The sequence below is a fragment of the Choloepus didactylus genome, chromosome 11, assembly GCF_015220235.1.
Source record: "Choloepus didactylus isolate mChoDid1 chromosome 11, mChoDid1.pri, whole genome shotgun sequence".
Taxonomy (NCBI): domain Eukaryota; kingdom Metazoa; phylum Chordata; class Mammalia; order Pilosa; family Megalonychidae; genus Choloepus; species Choloepus didactylus.
The window spans coordinates 23,148,301-23,165,128 of NC_051317.1; the positions used below are offsets into that span (position 1 = coordinate 23,148,301).

General features: G+C 43.6%; 1 protein-coding gene across 7 annotated transcripts in view; it reads left to right on the top strand.

The window, feature by feature from the left end:
- The window catches only part of LOC119506556 (death-associated protein kinase 1-like), a 57,799-nt gene that overhangs the window by 37,154 nt on the left and 3,817 nt on the right, over positions 1-16,828 (top strand). For 3 of the 7 annotated variants that reach the window (XM_037799569.1, XM_037799571.1, XM_037799566.1), the window contains 9 exons: positions 1,488-1,575; positions 3,944-4,035; positions 5,167-5,193; positions 5,699-5,851; positions 6,195-6,240; positions 13,234-13,332; positions 13,797-13,895; positions 15,142-15,240; positions 16,574-16,672. In XM_037799569.1, coding sequence (XP_037655497.1) covers positions 1,488-1,575; positions 3,944-4,035; positions 5,167-5,193; positions 5,699-5,851; positions 6,195-6,240; positions 13,234-13,332; positions 13,797-13,895; positions 15,142-15,240; positions 16,574-16,672 — 802 coding nt within the window. Of the gene's footprint in view, positions 1-1,487; positions 1,576-3,446; positions 3,484-3,943; positions 4,036-5,166; positions 5,194-5,217; positions 5,445-5,698; positions 5,852-6,194; positions 6,241-13,233; positions 13,333-13,796; positions 13,896-15,141; positions 15,241-16,573; positions 16,673-16,828 lie in introns of those variants that run through there. The other 4 variants (XM_037799572.1, XM_037799570.1, XM_037799567.1 and 1 more) reach the window with 4 other exon arrangements.

Here is a 16,828-nt window from a genome sequence, read left to right on the forward strand (position 1 = left end):
TCTGAGAAAAAGTCAAACTGTCCTCCAGAGTGCCTGGACCATTGTATGGTCCCATCAACAATGAATAAGAGTTCCAATTTCTCAACATCCTCTCCAGCATTTGTTGTTTCCTGTTTGTTTAAAGTCAGTCATTTTAAATGGTGTGGGATATTATCACCTTGTGGTCTTGAGTTGCATCTCCCTAATAGCTAGTGAAGATGAATGATTTTTGATGTGTTTTTTAGCCATTTGTATTTACTCTTCAGAGAAATGTCTTCTCATCTTTTGTCCATTTTATAATTGAGCTGTTTGTACTATTATTGTTGAGTTGTAGGATTTCTTTATATATGCAAGATACAAGTCTCTTATCAGATACATGGTTTCCAAATATTTTTTTCCCATTGAGTTGGCTGCCTCTTTACATTTTTGACAAATTCCTTTGAGGTGCAGAAGCTTTCAATTTTGAGGAGTTACCATTTACTTATGTTTTCTTTAGTTGCTTGTGCTTTGGGTGAAGGTTCTAAGAAGCTACCTCCTAATACAAGGTCTTGAATGTTTCCCTACATTATCTTCTAGGAGTTTTATGGTACTGTCTCTTACATTCAGGTCTTTGATATACTTTGAGTTAGTTTTTATATAGGGTTGTGAGGTAGGGGTCCTCTATCATTCTTTTTGGTTATGGACATCTAGTTCTCCCGGCCCCATTTATTGAAGAGACTGTTATGTCCCAGTTCAGTGAGTTTGAGGGCCTTTGATGAAATATCAGTCAACCCTAGATCTGGGGGTTGATTTCTGAACTGTCAATTTGATTCCATTGCTCTATATGTCTATCTTTGTGCCAATACCATGCTGTTTGACAACTGTGCTTTATAGTAAGCTTCAAAGTCAGGCAGTGTAAGTCCACAGTCTATTTGTTGAGGAACTGGGGGGTGGGTTTCCTGGAGTCTGGGCCCCAGGTTCTTTCTCTGAAGCTAACATGGGCTGAGTCCCAACTCTCCTGGTAGATGAAGTGGCCCTGCCTTGTCCTCCTTCCTCCCCCTGTGTGTGGAGACCAGGGATGCCAGGGCCTCAGTGCTGTCTTCCTGTGTCCTGAGCAAGTCCCCTCAACTCCCAGGCTCTCAGTTTCAGGGGCTGGATTCAACTGTCTCTGCCTGTTCAGAGACAGCCTCTCTTTCCTGTGGGGCTCACCCCACCTCCTTTACAGGGTGAGGACCTCTGGGGGCATTCTGGCCAGCAGGTGCAATAGCAGAGGTGGATGATGACATCGAGGCCCTGGGCTGGCAGTGCTCTGTGCCCACCAGTCTGTTGGAGGTGCCAGGCCTGGTCCTGATCCAGAGTTGGTGTTGGCAGGGATCAAACAGTCCTGAGCCCCGTCAACTCCCAGGCCCTCCAAACCATCCCGTGGGACCTTCCCATGTGATGTTCCCTGGTGCCCATGCTGTGAGATGTGCTCAGTCTCGGTGGGGTCATGGAGAAGGGCTAGCTCCATTTCTGTTTGTCTCTCCCAGGCTGGATCTACACCACACTCATCCCTGTGGCCTGCCTGACCTTTGCAGCACATTTCCTCCGCAGCCTGAGCATGGAGATGTAGACGAGGTGCGGCCCCTCCACATGATGCCACCCCTGGGCTCAGTGTGCCAAGCTTCCCAGGCTGTGCTGTGCCTGTCCCTGTCCCTGTCCCCAGGGTCTACAGTGCCTGTCTTTGGGTTCTGTGGGCAGCATCTGCCCCACGGTGCTATGTCTGTCCCTTGGCTCTGTGGGCAGAGTCTCCATCCACCATGCTGCCCCGTCACTGGTCTCTGTGAGGGTCTCACCCCCCCACCCCTGGGTCAGTGTGATGGTAACTTCCCTCTCCTTGGGTGAGATCTGTTGAACTCACTGGGCCTCCATGTGCACTTAGATGAAATGTGCAGCCTCCATGAGCCTAAGGCCTGTCTTGGCCATCTTGTTGGGAATGGAGGCTGGAAACAGGTGACCCTTTGGTGGATTCTGGGTACATTGGAAGGCACACTCTTTTCCTGGCCACTGACCCTTGCTCTCTAATGACCACAGTCGTGGGCTTGTGTGGCAATGAAGCAGACAGCTCCTGCCAAGGCCCAACTTCCACCCCCCAAAGACAGTCTCTGTGCCGTGGACCCTTTTCCACCTCTGCAGGGCCCCAGTGGGGGAGCCCGGGGTCCTGTGGCCTTGATGGGGGTCACTCTCTGCACACTACTGGCTGCCCTCATGGCACTGAATTGCTCTGTGCTGTGGCTTACAGAGCTCATGAAGTGGAACGAAGGTTGAAACTTGCAGCCTGACTCAGTTTCCAAACTTTGAAATGGCCTGTTGGTACATGGGAAAGCATCTGCTTGAGGCATTCAGAGGAACCGGTTGCCCTGTATGTGTGTGTCTGAGCCCATGCTTCTCTGTGGGGAGCAGGGGCTGGGGGGCTATTTCTTTGTGGGTAAAAGCCAGGGATGCCAGGATGCTGGGAACTGGGATGGGGACCCATCCCCTTGGTCTGGGTGCTGGCTTCATGTGACTTTGACCAGGCCCCGTCACCTCCCCGAGCCTCAGTTTCCCTATCTGTATGATACAAAGGCTGGATTGAATCAGCGGTGACTGCTCAAGCATGGCCCGGCAGCCTACCTGGAGGGGCCATTTCTAGCTTAGAAAGAGCATTGGGCTGAATGATGAAAGGGGCAAGTGTGCATTCTACTCTGTGCCTTTGGCCTTGGTGCAATTATTCACAAACCCCATGCACTCCCCCAATGCCTCAGTGAGGATAGTCAAACCTACATGATAAGAGACTTGAGATCTTCCGTGATTCTGCATCAGCCAGGCAGGAGACCCTCTCACTGACCCCGCTGTGAAGTGGGAGTGTGTGCATATTTGGGTGTGCACGTGTGTCTGTGTGAGTGTGCACGCATGTACTTGGGTGGTAGTGTGTATATGTGCGAGCATGTGTTCATGTGCCTGCATGTTTGCATGTGTGTACATGGTATATCTGCATGCAAGTATTTGTGCACATGTGAGTGTGACTTCTCTGTGCATATGCACAGATGTACATGTGTGTGTCTCTGCATGAGAGCCAGGGACTCCCTGCGGCTTGGAGGGGAGGAAGTGGGGAAGTGTGATGTGGGTTCCTTGCTCTGTGCTGCCCCATTAGGCACCCCCTGGCCGGCCTATTGTCTCTGTCCCAGTTCCATGCCCTGCTGAGCACTCCTTTGAGGCCCAGAAGCACTTTGCCAAACTGCCTGTGTCCCTATGAGGGATACTGGCTAGAGGATTCTTGCTGTTATTTATCTTTTTTTTTTTTGCAGTTGTGATTTTCCCAGGAAGTTCCTTTCTTTCTGATAAAAGTCACAAAGAGATAATTTTATTAGGAACCTTATGCACTTTGGGTGCAGTTTGAGCTGAGACAACTAAAAAGATTCTTTCATCTCTGCTGACCAGGTTTCAATTAAATTCATCAACAGCCCCCCAGAATGAGAAGCCCAAAGCCAGACTCTGGCAGAGGAAGTGAGAACCCAGGAGAGGGAGCTGGTACAGCCTGGGGGGGTGCCCATGCCCATCAGTGGTCAGGAGTATGGGACTGGGCAGCTGGGTAGAGGTTCAAGTTCTCACCATGGAGTCGAAACCCGTAGTGACAACAGTCCAGGCTGTCCCCTGGGACTTGGGCCCCTCCTCTGCAGAAGGCATGATGATAGTCCCTGCTTTGAAGGCCATAGGGGTGTTCCAAGCTCCTGTTCTCCCCATGGGTGGCTGTTGGGTACAGCAGGCCATGGGCACCTCCTGTGTTGGACCCTCCCAGGATCCATGAGGGATAGTTGGCAGTTGGGCAGGCTGCTGCTGGCAGAGGCCCCTGGAAGTTCCTGGACACTGGGGATGCCCTTGGGCTGGGGGTTGGCTGCTCACTGGGTCTGGGTGGCTGGCAGGGACCCCCTGAGCTAACCCTCCTCTCCTTCCCCACCCCATCCAGGTTCTCAAAAATCTGGGAAGCAGCTGCTGCCTCACTGATTCCAAGGAGCAGAAATTCTCAATGGAGCTTGCAGATCAGGGACTGAGAAACAGGTGGGAAAGTATCTCATGCAGGATGGTGGGGTGGAGAACAGGGTGGCCAGGTGGGAGAGAAAGTGCCAGAGCCTGGAGGAGGGAATGTCTGAGGCCTCGTTTTCCTACCCATGAGAAATGTCACAGGAGGTGCTGACAAGTGTCACCTGGCATGGGCTGGCCCGCAATCACATTAGCAGTTCTGCCCTTGGTAACTTTGCTGGACCCAGCACATCTCAGTCTTTGCTACTTTCTCAGCAAAATAGCACTGTTACAGCTGTCACCCCATTTGGCTTAGGTCCAGGAGTCATGAGTAATAATACTTTAACCTCTGCTTTCATCTCTGGAGCTACAACATCATCTAGCTCTGCAGGCTCCTACTTTGTACTTGGCACTGGACCTTCAACACCATCTGCCGGTCCAGCATTTGGTGCTAACCAGACCCCAACACTTGGACAAATCCATGGTACCAGCCAGCATCATTCCCCAGGCTTTGGATCCACAGCCTCTTCCACGGCAGTATTCGCAACTGGTTCCCAGCCTGCACCACCACCTACTTCTGGCATGGCGTCAAGCAGAAACCAGACTCCTGTGTTTGGACAGCAGCCTAGTCAGCGTGCATTTGGCTCTAGAACAACTCTGGAGTCACGACAAAAGACTGCTGTTAAACGCAAGAAATAACGTTCACAATGGTGATATGCACTACAGTTTTATTAATAATGAAAACACGGACATACCATACAATTACTAAATGGAGAAGTTGATAGATCTGAAAGGCCCTTAGGATGGACATCTTTAATCAGTCTTCCTCCATCAGAAAACTGTAGTGCACAGTACACCTAACTCACTCACTTCACACAAACACAGCAGAAACAGCATTGAATTCATTTCAACATCCCCTAATCTATACTGATGACTGAAGCTTCAAAAAAATAACCGATGATCGAGAAAATCACTCATTAATCTAGTCTCTTCTGGTTGTCCCCAGAAGACTGCCCAGTTCCAACTGGCTGTTCATGGAACCTCTTCATCTGCGCCACTCATGTGCATCGATGTGCATTTGTGGAATGCTGTGAAACTGTAATTATATCTGAGGAATTTATTTATTTATTTATTTTACTTTTCTTCTGACGTGTTGATTTTTATGTCTAGGAGTATCGGGGTAATAACCTACATTCTGTAAGTACCAAAATCTACAACTCATATTTTTTCCTTTTATCTTTGAGACCATATGTTTTATTAAGCAGTAAGTGTGTCATGTTAAGCTCTTCAGTTTATGCATGCTTATTATGTAAACATATTCATTTTACACCCACAGAACACACTTAGTTTATACTAATTGCACATTTTCTCCTAATTCTAAATGAGTCAGCAGAAACTGTAGCATAATCACATGAAGAAAGCATGACTGTTCTTCACTGCGGGAAAAGGTTTGTTTTTTCAAGAAAGCTACTAGATCCTTTTCCAAATATACTTTGTATTTCAATACTTTGCATTAAGCTAAAGCTTTTGGTCATGACAGCTAAACGTCCTGTAAAATGTAATTGAATTCTAAAGTGACTGCCCAAGCACCCAAGCAAGATTATAATCTTGTTCTTTGTTCCCCTTTCCAGCTATTAGGGAAACAGAATGGCAACTCGAGAGATAATTATACATGTTCTGTGCCTCACTTTATTTTTAACAGCCTAAGTGGGGCCTCCCCATTTCTTGGAGACACAAAGCAAGAAATGTTGGCAGATGTGTCCACTGTCAACTATGAATTTGAGGACGAGTACTTCAGTAACACCAGTGCCCTCGCCAGAGATTTCATAAGAAGACTTCTGGTCAAGGATCCAAAGTGAGTGTCCCTTATTCCTCACAGGTGCCTCAGCTGTGACCTCAGCTAGCCCAGTGTTAGCACCTGGCCCCTGCAGACGACAGCATTTATCAGATGCTGGTGGTTTCTGCCTGGCCAAGGGAAGCATGCTGTATGAAACTTTATGAAAGTGCATGTCCTTTCCACCCACCCAGTCAGTCCCTATGGGTCCAGTGAAAGACCGATATTATTTTCAGCTTTCCTCCATGAAGTGGTTCCCCAACTGCTTTTTCCAGAGTCTCTGCTTGGTAGTCTCGGCCAGCGTGGAAAGCTTGCTGCTATGGTCACAGCTTTTTTAATTTTTCTCCCTCCCCTCCTCCTACAGGAAGAGAATGACAATTCAAGATAGTTTGCAGCATCCCTGGATCAAGGTCAGTTGCGTATTATGTTGCATTTGAAATCATTTTCTGAGTGGCTTGGGTGTCAGAAGGCATCCTGAAATTCATTTGTCCTAAACTTTTACTAGTTACTGTGGATTTTAACAACAGGCCACATCTGGAGTACTGTTAGCCCTTCCACATTGACTTTCCCCATTACGGTTTCAATATATCACGAGTTGGTATAAGAAATTAAATGAGAATTTGAGGGGAGTTTTGCAGAAGATGTAGAAGACACGCAAAGGTCAGCAGACAACAACACGCAAAGGCTAGAAATCTGCAGGACTGTTATACAAAAGCATTCTGATAGACCCTGGCATCATGTAAGAAAATGCTCAGTCCTTATATGATTCCCTAAAGGAAAATGAAGGTGAAGGGTCTACCCCTATGGATTTTCAGGCCAGCAAAGGCTGGTTTGAGAATTTTAGAAACAGGTTTAGCCCACGTAATGTAACAGTAATGGGAGAGGCAGCATTTGCCGATCAAGAGGTGGCTTGGAGTTTTCTGGAACCCTGAAAAAAAATTTTATGTGGATTTTCCAGATCGCTAGGGCACCACACCCCTAACCCCCACAATGTGGAAGGGATAACTGTATTGTGTTTGCTATGGGTGCTATATTCTAAGAGACACTGACAGATAAGAGTGTATCCTAATTATAACTGAGATGGGAAGAGTAAGCCATTATGGAGCAGGAATTGTAAACTGAGAGCCTGAAGGTCAAGTCCAGTCAACAGGCACATTTGCTTTGACCAGCGAGTTGTTGGCGCAGACAGTGCTTTGAAAAATTTTGAATTAATTCCTAGCATTTCAATATCACCTCAAAATCTGGATTCCCAGCTTCACTTGAAAAATCTGAAGGTCTTCCTATGCTAAAGCCTCTTTCCCCCTGGCCACAGGAAACTCAACTCAGCTGCCCTTGCTTACTGGGGCATGTGGCAGCCCTGTTATATTACACATTTACATGACCTGTCTGACCCCTGTTTGCATTTGAGTTAAAGAAACTGAAGGTGCTTCAGCTTAGACTAAACCCACTTGCTTTGTTGATGTATTGACTGTTAAAGTTCCTTAAGAACAAACCCACAATTTCTTTTCCCTAATCCAAACTGAAACCTGATCACAGATTAACCCTTCAGATATCTGAATGCATCTGAATTCAACAAGACTTTCCCCTGACACTCAAAGATCGGGGCTTTGTTCACTCTGGAGCTAAAGCAGCTCCAGAAAAGATAGAAAGAGCAGTTCTGTGGGAAGCACCCCACTTCCGTAACTGAATAGGCAAATGCTTCCCAAATGGAATGCGGGGACTCCGAGGGCAAGGGCGGGATCACACGTCCACAGACACTAACTGCCCCACCATCCAAATTTAGTGGCTTCACTGAGGCTCCAGATCCAGCCTTTCAGAGTCAAAAGAGACAGGAAGTGTGGAAAAAAGAAGTGGGAGAGAAACAGGTGGGGAAAAGAAGAGGAGGAGGAGGAGGGCTTAGTGTGTTTGAGGGTGGCAGTGGAACCAGGGAAAGATAAAAATGATTAAGATAATGAGGATGTTAAGACTGTAAATTAAAATCAAACTGAATAATCAGTTTGGGAGAAAATACATATGTCGTAATGGGAAGTGCCGTGTGTGATGGGCCCAGGGTCCTGTGTGAAGTCTCAAGGTCTCCGTATCATGCTATTCACAAGGACACCTTACACCAGTCTGCTTTATTTGTTCCATTTCTCTTGATTTTTCACCTGCATGCACATGACTCTTAGTCGTCATCTTGAATTGTAATAAAAAACATAACCATTTGAATTTTCTGTAGCACGCAACCTAACTTAACCTGTCTGGCCAGTTCATTTAAACAACCTAAACACATGGAGCCTAGAATAGGGAATGTGATCTTGTAATTCTGTAGATCTTAATGTAATACCCTGTTACATTCCAGAGTATGTGGGGAAGATAATATAAAATATTTGCAAGGTCCCTTGAGGGACAGGAGAAAAAATAAGGAACTATTTAACTTCCCCACTGGGAAATTCCTGATACTTTCTCAAGCATTAGGGATGCCCAATTTAATAAGCCAAGCCCTCAATCTTGAGGCTTGCTCTTATGGAACTTATTTCTGTAAGGAGGAGGCTAAGCTTACCTGTAATTAAGCCTAAGGGTCACTTCCAGAGAGCCTCTTTGGTTGCTTAGATGTGGCCTCTCTCTAAGCCCAATTCTGCCAATAAACTCACTACCCTCTCCACTACGTGGGACATGACTTCCAGGGGTGTGAGTCTCCCTGGTGACATGGGACGTGACTCCCAGGGAGGAGTCTGGCCCTGGCATCATGGGATTGAGAATGCCATCTTGACCAAAAACGGGAAAAGAAATTTAAGAAAATAAGGTTCCGGACAGTCCAGGGAAGATGGCGGCATAGAAAGAGGTGGAAGAACTAGTCTCCCCCGGAACAATTCATAAATGAACAAAAAACCAGTAAATAACCTGGAATGGTAGCGGGGAGACAAATGAGACCGTACACTCAACATCTACTGACATGAATCGGGAGGAATACCCGAGATCACAGCATAAAATCCCTAAGTAAAACCGCGGACCCACGCTGAGAGCTGAGAACCTAGAGCCGGGAGCCCCTCCCTCACGGAAGCCACGCCGTGCACTTTCTCAGCCCAGCCCCAAGTCAGGTTTTAGTGATAACAGCTCAATACAGACAGCGAATCCTCAACAAGCAGACAGAGGCTTTTGATGACAGCTGACCTTGGGAGAATCGGGAGAAATATTCTGTCTCTTGCTATCTCACTTTGGAGAAAACCTCGGCTGTTCTCAGCCCACAAGGCATTGCAGTGGAGGTGGCCTCACACAATCTGCATCCTGAGGTGAGCTGAGAGCCCCGCAGCACAGCCAAGCGGCCCAGGGTTTCCCTAGAGGGACGGTGCACACTGATGACGTAGCACGGCATTTTCTCTCAGCTGAGGGAGGATTGCGGCTGGGAAGGGGGATCTGCTCAGAGAACCTAGAGGCACTATGCCAAGTCTGGTGGTTTATGGAACACCGAGAGAGAGCTGCCCCTCCTGACCACCCGTGCATGCGCCCCACATTCAGGGCGGGCGACTCCAGCGGCGTGCCCAGGCTGAGCTCCCCAACTGAACATACAAGAATCATTTCCCCACACTACTGACTGGAGGGATATAGGTGGCTCACAGACGCCATCTACTGGTTACCTAGAGAAAGTGCACGTCACCAAGCCGTGTCTCTGAAAAATTAGATCGATATCCTTTAAGAACCCTATCAAGCAAAACAAATGCCAAGAGGCCAAAAACAACAGAAAATCTTAATGCATATGATAAAACCAGATGATATGGAGAATCCAGCTCCAAACACACAAATCAAGATTTCGGAAGAAATGTTATTCCTTGCAAAATTAATTAAAGAGGTACAATCAAAGAATGAAAACATGGCAAAGGATTTAAAGGACATCAAGAGGACCATGGCCCAGGATATAAGCGCCATAAAAAAGACCCTAGAAGAGCATAAAGAAGACATTGCAAGAGTAAATAAAAAAATGGAAGATGTAATGGAAATAAAAGAAACTGTTGGCCAAATCAAAGAGTCTGGATACTCACAATTCAAGACTAGAGGAAGCTGAACAACATCTCAGTGTCCTAGAACTCCACAGAACAGAAAATGAAAGAACAAAAGAAAGAATGGAGAAAAAAGTTGAAAAAATCACAATGGATCTCAGGGATACGATAGATAAAATAAAACGTCCAAACTTAAGACTCATTGGTGTCCCAGAAGGGGAAGAGAAGGGTAAAGGTCTAGAAAGAGTATTCAAAGAAATTGTTGGGGAAAACTTCCCCAACCTTCTACACAATATAACACACAAAGCATAAATGCCCAGCGAACTCCAAATAGAATAAATCCAAATGAACCCACCCCAAGACATATTCTGATCAGACTGTCAAATCCTGAAGAGAAGGAGCAAGTTCTGAAAGCAGCAAGAGAAAAGCAATTCACCACATACAAAGGAAACAATATAAGACTAAGTAGTGACTACTCACTGGCCACTATGGAGGCAAGAAGGCAGTGGCATGTCATATTTAAAATTCTGAGAGAGAAAAATTTCCAGCCAAGAATACTTTATCCAGCAAAACTCTCCTTCAGATTTGAGGGAGAGCTTAAAATTTTCACAGACAAACAAATGCTGAGAGACTTTGCCAATAAAAGACCTGCCCTACTTCAGATTCTAAAGGAAGCCCTACCAACACTGAGACAAAGAAAGAAGAAAGAGTTATAGAGAATTTTAACAGATATATATAGTACCTTACATCCCAAATCACCAGGACACTCATTTTTCTCTAGTGATCACAGATCTTTCCCCAGAAGGGACCATAAGCTGAGACATAAAACAAGCCTCAAGAAATTTGAAAAAAAAAAAAAATTGAATATACTCAAAGCACATTCTCCAAACACAATGGAATAGAAATAGAAGTCAATAATTTTTGAACTATAACTCCACTATTTACTTCCTACATGGTAAAAAATACACAAACTCTAGGGACAAATCAATGGTTTTTGAACTCAATGTAAAATGTGTAATTTCAGACAACTATATAAAGGTGGGGGAATGAAGGAGTATAGGAACATAGTTTATGTGCCCTATTGAAGTGAAGGTGGTTTCAAAGAAAAACAAGATTGATAGGGATTTAAGAGGTTAATTTTAAGCCCCACAGTAAACACAAAGAAATTATCAGAGAATATAACCATAGAGATGAAAAGTAGAGTCTGGATTAAGAGAAATGGGGGCAGGGGCAATGGGAAGTTAAGAAAGGGGTGTAGGGTTGCTGTTTGAGGTGAAGGGAAATTTCTAGTAATGGATGGTGGGAAAGAGCATAACATCATTCTAAATGTGATTAATCCCACTAATGGAAGGCTAGGAAAGGGGCGGAATGGGAAGATTTAGGCTGTGTACATGTTTCCACAATTGAAAAAAGAAAAAAAAAAAAAAAGACAGTCTAACTAGATGACAATTGAATGCTAAGGATGAACTTGGATGGGATTGGAGGGTGGAGAACAGGTGGCTCGATGGGACACAGTTTAGACATAAGGAAAAGGAAATATAGAATGTAAGCATTGTATCATTGTTGAATCTCTTATACTTCTTAGCTGGGCTTAATGGAATTACATAAAATAATGTTCTTGTTCATGGGGAATACATATGTGAATTATAGTGGATGTTCAAGGATGTGTGCAGCTAACTCATATATTCAGAAGATAGAGAAATATATGATGAATGATAGGGAGGGAGGGAGGGAAAGAAATAATGATGTGACAGCATGTTAAACTTGGTGGATTAAGCTATTGGGGGAGGGGGGTCAGGGTATGATGGAATCTGTGTATGGGGCTAGTATTGTTTTTGCAACTATTCATGTAACTTTGAATTTATTTCAAAATAAAATAAAATATATAAAAAAAAAAAAAAGAAAAGAAGGTTCCAGTGCCTAAGAGATTTCTAATAGAGTTGGGAGGCTATTCTGGAGTATCCTCTTATGAAAGCTTCAGCCAGATATTGCAAATTGCCGTGGTATACCAAGCCCCAACAAACAGTATTCCTGAAAACCCTAAAGAATACCCAGGGCTCCAGCGAAGACACTATAGAAGTTTCACTCACTAAATTTATCAGAAACGTAAAGCCTCCAGATTGTTTCTATTGCAGATAAGCCCTGAAATCCAGAGGTCTCAGTCTCTCCAAGAGCATCAACCAGTTACATCTCCCTACCCCATAATGTCAACACCCCTTTTCAACATGAAGAAGTTAGAATGATTATTGCCCAAATATGCCTGAAGACTGAGTGAATGATCAAATGAGAGGGAGGAGGTATAACAGAGAAGATAGGATTTAACAAATGATTATGGGTACTGAATCATTACATAGACATTTCTTTTAGTCTCTACTATATTAGACAGCTAGAAGGTAATACCTGAAATTGTGAAACTGTAACCCAAACCATACTTTGAAATTTGCTCTATAACTACTTGTTAAAATGTATTTTTGAAATTTGTCACCTTCTGCATATATGTTATATTTCACCCAAAAAAAATGTTTACAAAAAACATAGCCAGTGGCATTCTGAAGCCTGCGTTCTTTTCACATCATATGGAATTTGTAGTCATATATGTAGAGAAGAGAAAGCACAGCTCAGAAAAGCCTCTTCTCCATTCTGCCTCCACAAGTAGAGATTCAGCCTCTATAAATCAGGAAATTTTGTTTGGGATTTTCCTAGCTTATTTTTTGTTTTTAATGTAGCATATTTTGGAAATATCTAGGGAATTTTGATACTGTGGTAATGATTTAACAAACTTGTTCAACATTCTCTAGTTATTTTCTCTTTATTAGCAATGCATTAATTTTCTTTTTTCTGGCCCTTATTTTGACTTTTCTTGCCTTTTTTGAGCCTACTTTTTAAAGTAATTGAGACTAACTTGCTATGTTATTCTATACCTAGAGAAGGAAAAACTCAAAGTGATTGCAAAAATGGCAGTTCTTTCCTTGGAAAAAAATGCAAATCAGAACATCTTATTCAAAGATACAATTTCCTTGGTTTTATGGCTTTTCTTTTTTCTTATCCAGAAAGAGACTCCAAAGCATTTCTGGGTTACACCTGAAATTTTTCACAGTAGTGTCTGGGGCTATGTTTTGACAGATTCCTAAGATAAACACAAAGTGTAGTGTGCCATCATCTTTGTTCTAGATCCCAATCTTGAAAGCTGTTTGCTCTCTGGGTTATAACTCCGGTGATAATAAGGAACAAGTAGATGGTGTTAGCTTCCAACATGGGAGAGGCACAAAGTAACTTTCCCTTCTTGACTACGTGGATTTGGGGATTAAATGGCTTATTTTCTTCGGAATGCTCCTTTTCACAAATGAGTATTGAGTTCCCTTATGCTGTTAAGAGGATCATAGCCAACAAATTAACTCTTCCCTTTCCTCTTTGCCACCTCTCAAGGATGAGGACGACTCCTTTGTGATGAAAGCCATCATCCATGCCATCAGTGATGACAACGTCCCAGGCTTGCAGCACCTTCTGGTTAACCAACCCAACAAGGTCTGATACAGTGTGGCCACGGGTAGTGGGGGGTGGAGCACCCTCACTGTGCACCTCAAAAGCTAAAGGTGGCTCCACCTGCTTCTCCAATTTCCCTTCCAATTAGGCAAACTGCTTCCTGTGGGGGAAACCACTTCTGTTTAGAGAGTGATTTGCGTTAGAAATAAGGTATTTTTGCATTTAAGACCTTTCTTCATACAGAGCCTTTTAAATTGCATTGTACCTCTACCCATGAAACTGTAAACCTCCTCATCCTGCAAATGAAAATGTCACCTTTGATGGTGAATCCAAAAGAGGAAGTGTCATGAGATTCTTCTGAGTGTCCCTTTCCTTTTATGCAGCAGTAGGTATGTGCCTGTTGAGACATGGGAAGTCATGTGGGGACAACTATGATAATTTGGGCCTTCCCTTTTCTACCAAACCTGAAAAATAATATTATATATATTTTGTCTTACCTGTTCCAGCGTGGGACACCTCTGTTTCTGATTGCTGCCGGCTGTGGGAATATTCAAATACTACAGCTGCTCATTAAAAGAGGCTTGAGGATCGACGTCCAAGATAAGGTCAAAATTTTACTTTCATCAAAAGAACTAAGTTTTTATTTGTTTCCAAATGTCTCTTAATAATAGGGATAACAGGAAAAAAAAAGCCATGTATGTATGTCCTATTATTTATTTATCAATTTCCATGAAGGAAGATGAACTGCTTAAATAGCCTGGTATAATCTAACTCATATGTTTTAGTTTCTTGACAGCTAAAGTACAAATACCATACAAAGGGTTGGCTTAACAACAGGAATCGATAGGTTCATGGCTTCAGAAGCTGGAAGGCTTATTTCCTTCCCAAGGTAGTTGTCTTCTGGCTGGCCAGCAATCTTTGGGGTTCTTGGCTTTTCTGGCACGTGGCAGTGCACATGGCGGTGGCATCTCCTCCTTTCAGTTCCATGCTCCATTGACTTCTGGCTTCTGGCTGCTCCCCGTGGCTTCTCTCTCTCTCTGACTTTTTACTTTGCTTGTAAAGGACTAGTAATCCTGATTAAAGCCTGATCTGGCTCACTTGGGCCACATCTTTACTGAAATAACAACTTGAAGAGCTTTTATTTACAGCAGGTCCACACCCAACAGATTGCAGACCAAGACCAAGAACCTGTCCAAACGATTTATTCCACCACACCATATGAGAATGAAAAAGACAAACATTTACCTTCCTCTTGACGGTGTTGCTCACCAGCAGTGTTTCTTTGTACACTACATCAGATTTCATTCTTATTGATCACATTTACTCAATAGGCTTAGATGTCACATTTGAAAAAGTTCTCATTATCTAATTAACCTCATCAGAAATATATTTGTCTGCATGCTTATTAGGGCAAGGGAGAAGGATGACAGACTCCAAGATGAGTCTCATGTACGAAATACAGATGCAATTGATTAGCAGCTGATAATCATAACAATGGTTGTTTCATCACCTTCCATAGACTTCCAGCAGAGCTTTATAATATAGGGAATATAGAGAATTCTAATGAGAGGTTGAAATGAGGGTTTAAAAATAAAAACAACGTTCATTTTGAAATCATTAGATTTCTGGAAAAGTAAAGATAGCACAAAGAGTTCCTATATAACTTCAACCATCCTGTGTAACCCATGGTACATGTGTCAAAGCTGAAATGAAACAAGGGTTTTATTCCTCTTGACAATTGTTCCTTGAAGGTTTGCCATCACGTAGGGAGGGAAATAGTGAGTCCGAGTGATGCATGTATTAGAGTCCATCAGCCCTCCAGACGAATGACTTCTTGTTGGTTTCGTACAGGGCGGATCCAGTGCCATCTACTGGGCATCTCGGCATGGCCACGTAGATACCTTGAAATTTCTCAATGAGAACAAATGTCATTTGGATGTTAAAGACAAGGTAAGGTCACTTGTTTTCTTAGGGGAGACAGGAGGGAGTAATAAAAGGATGCATTTGGGGGTATGGTGTGCCGTGGGCATCAAGACTCAAAGGAACAAATATGCAGGACCAAAGTCTTTTTGCAGAGAATGTAAGTTGGAAGTTGCTTTTTATTGGTGACTGTTAAAATTTGCCTTGATCTGAACTCTGCCAGTTAGTTGCCATAGTTTGCAAGCACTAAATTATTCTCCCCATCACATGAAAACTCAAAGAAATTTCTAGTAGAAAGAGAACCAGAAAGAGACCCGGGTCTTAGTTTGCTTGTTGGCTTGTGTGTGCTTTTAAACAAATCTCTTTACCGTTCTCTTCCTCTTTGAAGTTTTTACTGCTTTGAAGTGGCTGACAAGGCTGACCTTCAGTCATGGGCACCAGAAGAATTAATGAGATAATACACATAAAGTAAAGCCTTTTGGGGAACCAAAGAAGTTATACAAGTTATTGATTTAGTAAGATACCTTGCGTTCATATGTATGTGTATCTCATTCAGTCCACACAACAATCCTGTGAATTAATTGGTGGTGCTGGAACCTGAACCTAGGATTCTTACCTTCTCATCTATTATTTATTCTACTGTAAAGCACTTCTCTGCTTCCATTACTTGTGAACTTAATTTGTCATGTTCAGTCAGGGCTGCCACATACAGTTGTATGGATTGTGCACTGCACAACAGCACTTTATCTAAGGAGTGACATTTACATCAAAGATGCATGTATTTATTATGGCAGTTTTCTGGCAGATGGCAATGATGTATCTTTTCTTCAGTAAACAATAATATACTCTAACATTTTCTTTGCAGAGATAAATAAAGTAGGAAGGAAGTTGTACTTGTTAATTCACAGAAAGGTAGTATATGGGCTAATAGTGATTTAAAAAAAAAAATCTCTGAGAATGCAAGACATAAACCTCTAAACATAGTTACACAATAAAATGAGAAACTTGGCAATAAATAAAATTATACATTCAAATAACTGCCATGTGATGAACCTAATATTAAAAAGGGAATTTTGAATTTTTAAAAAAATCATGTAGCTAGAAGCATCAGTATGTAAAGAAGAATGAGAACAGCTTCTCACTTGGTTGTGCACACTTGTGGGGTTTTATTACAAAGGGGATAAGCATAATATTAGCTGTGTGGTGGACCTCCCACCCTTGGGCCTCTGGATCAGTCAGCAAAGGGGCATTTGGCCCCAGGAGCAGCTGAAGGCATGGACTTGGGCCTCAGTTCATTTGCATTCTAGTCCTCACAGCCTGCTCACGGTGGCTCTGAAACATTGGCTCCATTTTTTTTTTGCAGTCTGGAGAGACAGCGCTACATGTGGCAGCTCACTACGGCCACGCCAACATGGTCCAGTTACTTTGCAGTTTCGGCTCTAATCCCAGTTTCCAGGACAAGGTGGGTTGTGGTAGCCAGTGTCTTCGCTGCCCTCTGTTCTCTGCATGGATTTATAGGCAGCCAAATGATACAATCATGCCTTTAGAGTTCTATCCAAGTTAGGTTTTCTGTCTTAGATCATAGAAGGCAGGCTCTCGGAACCATGGTCCAACGTGC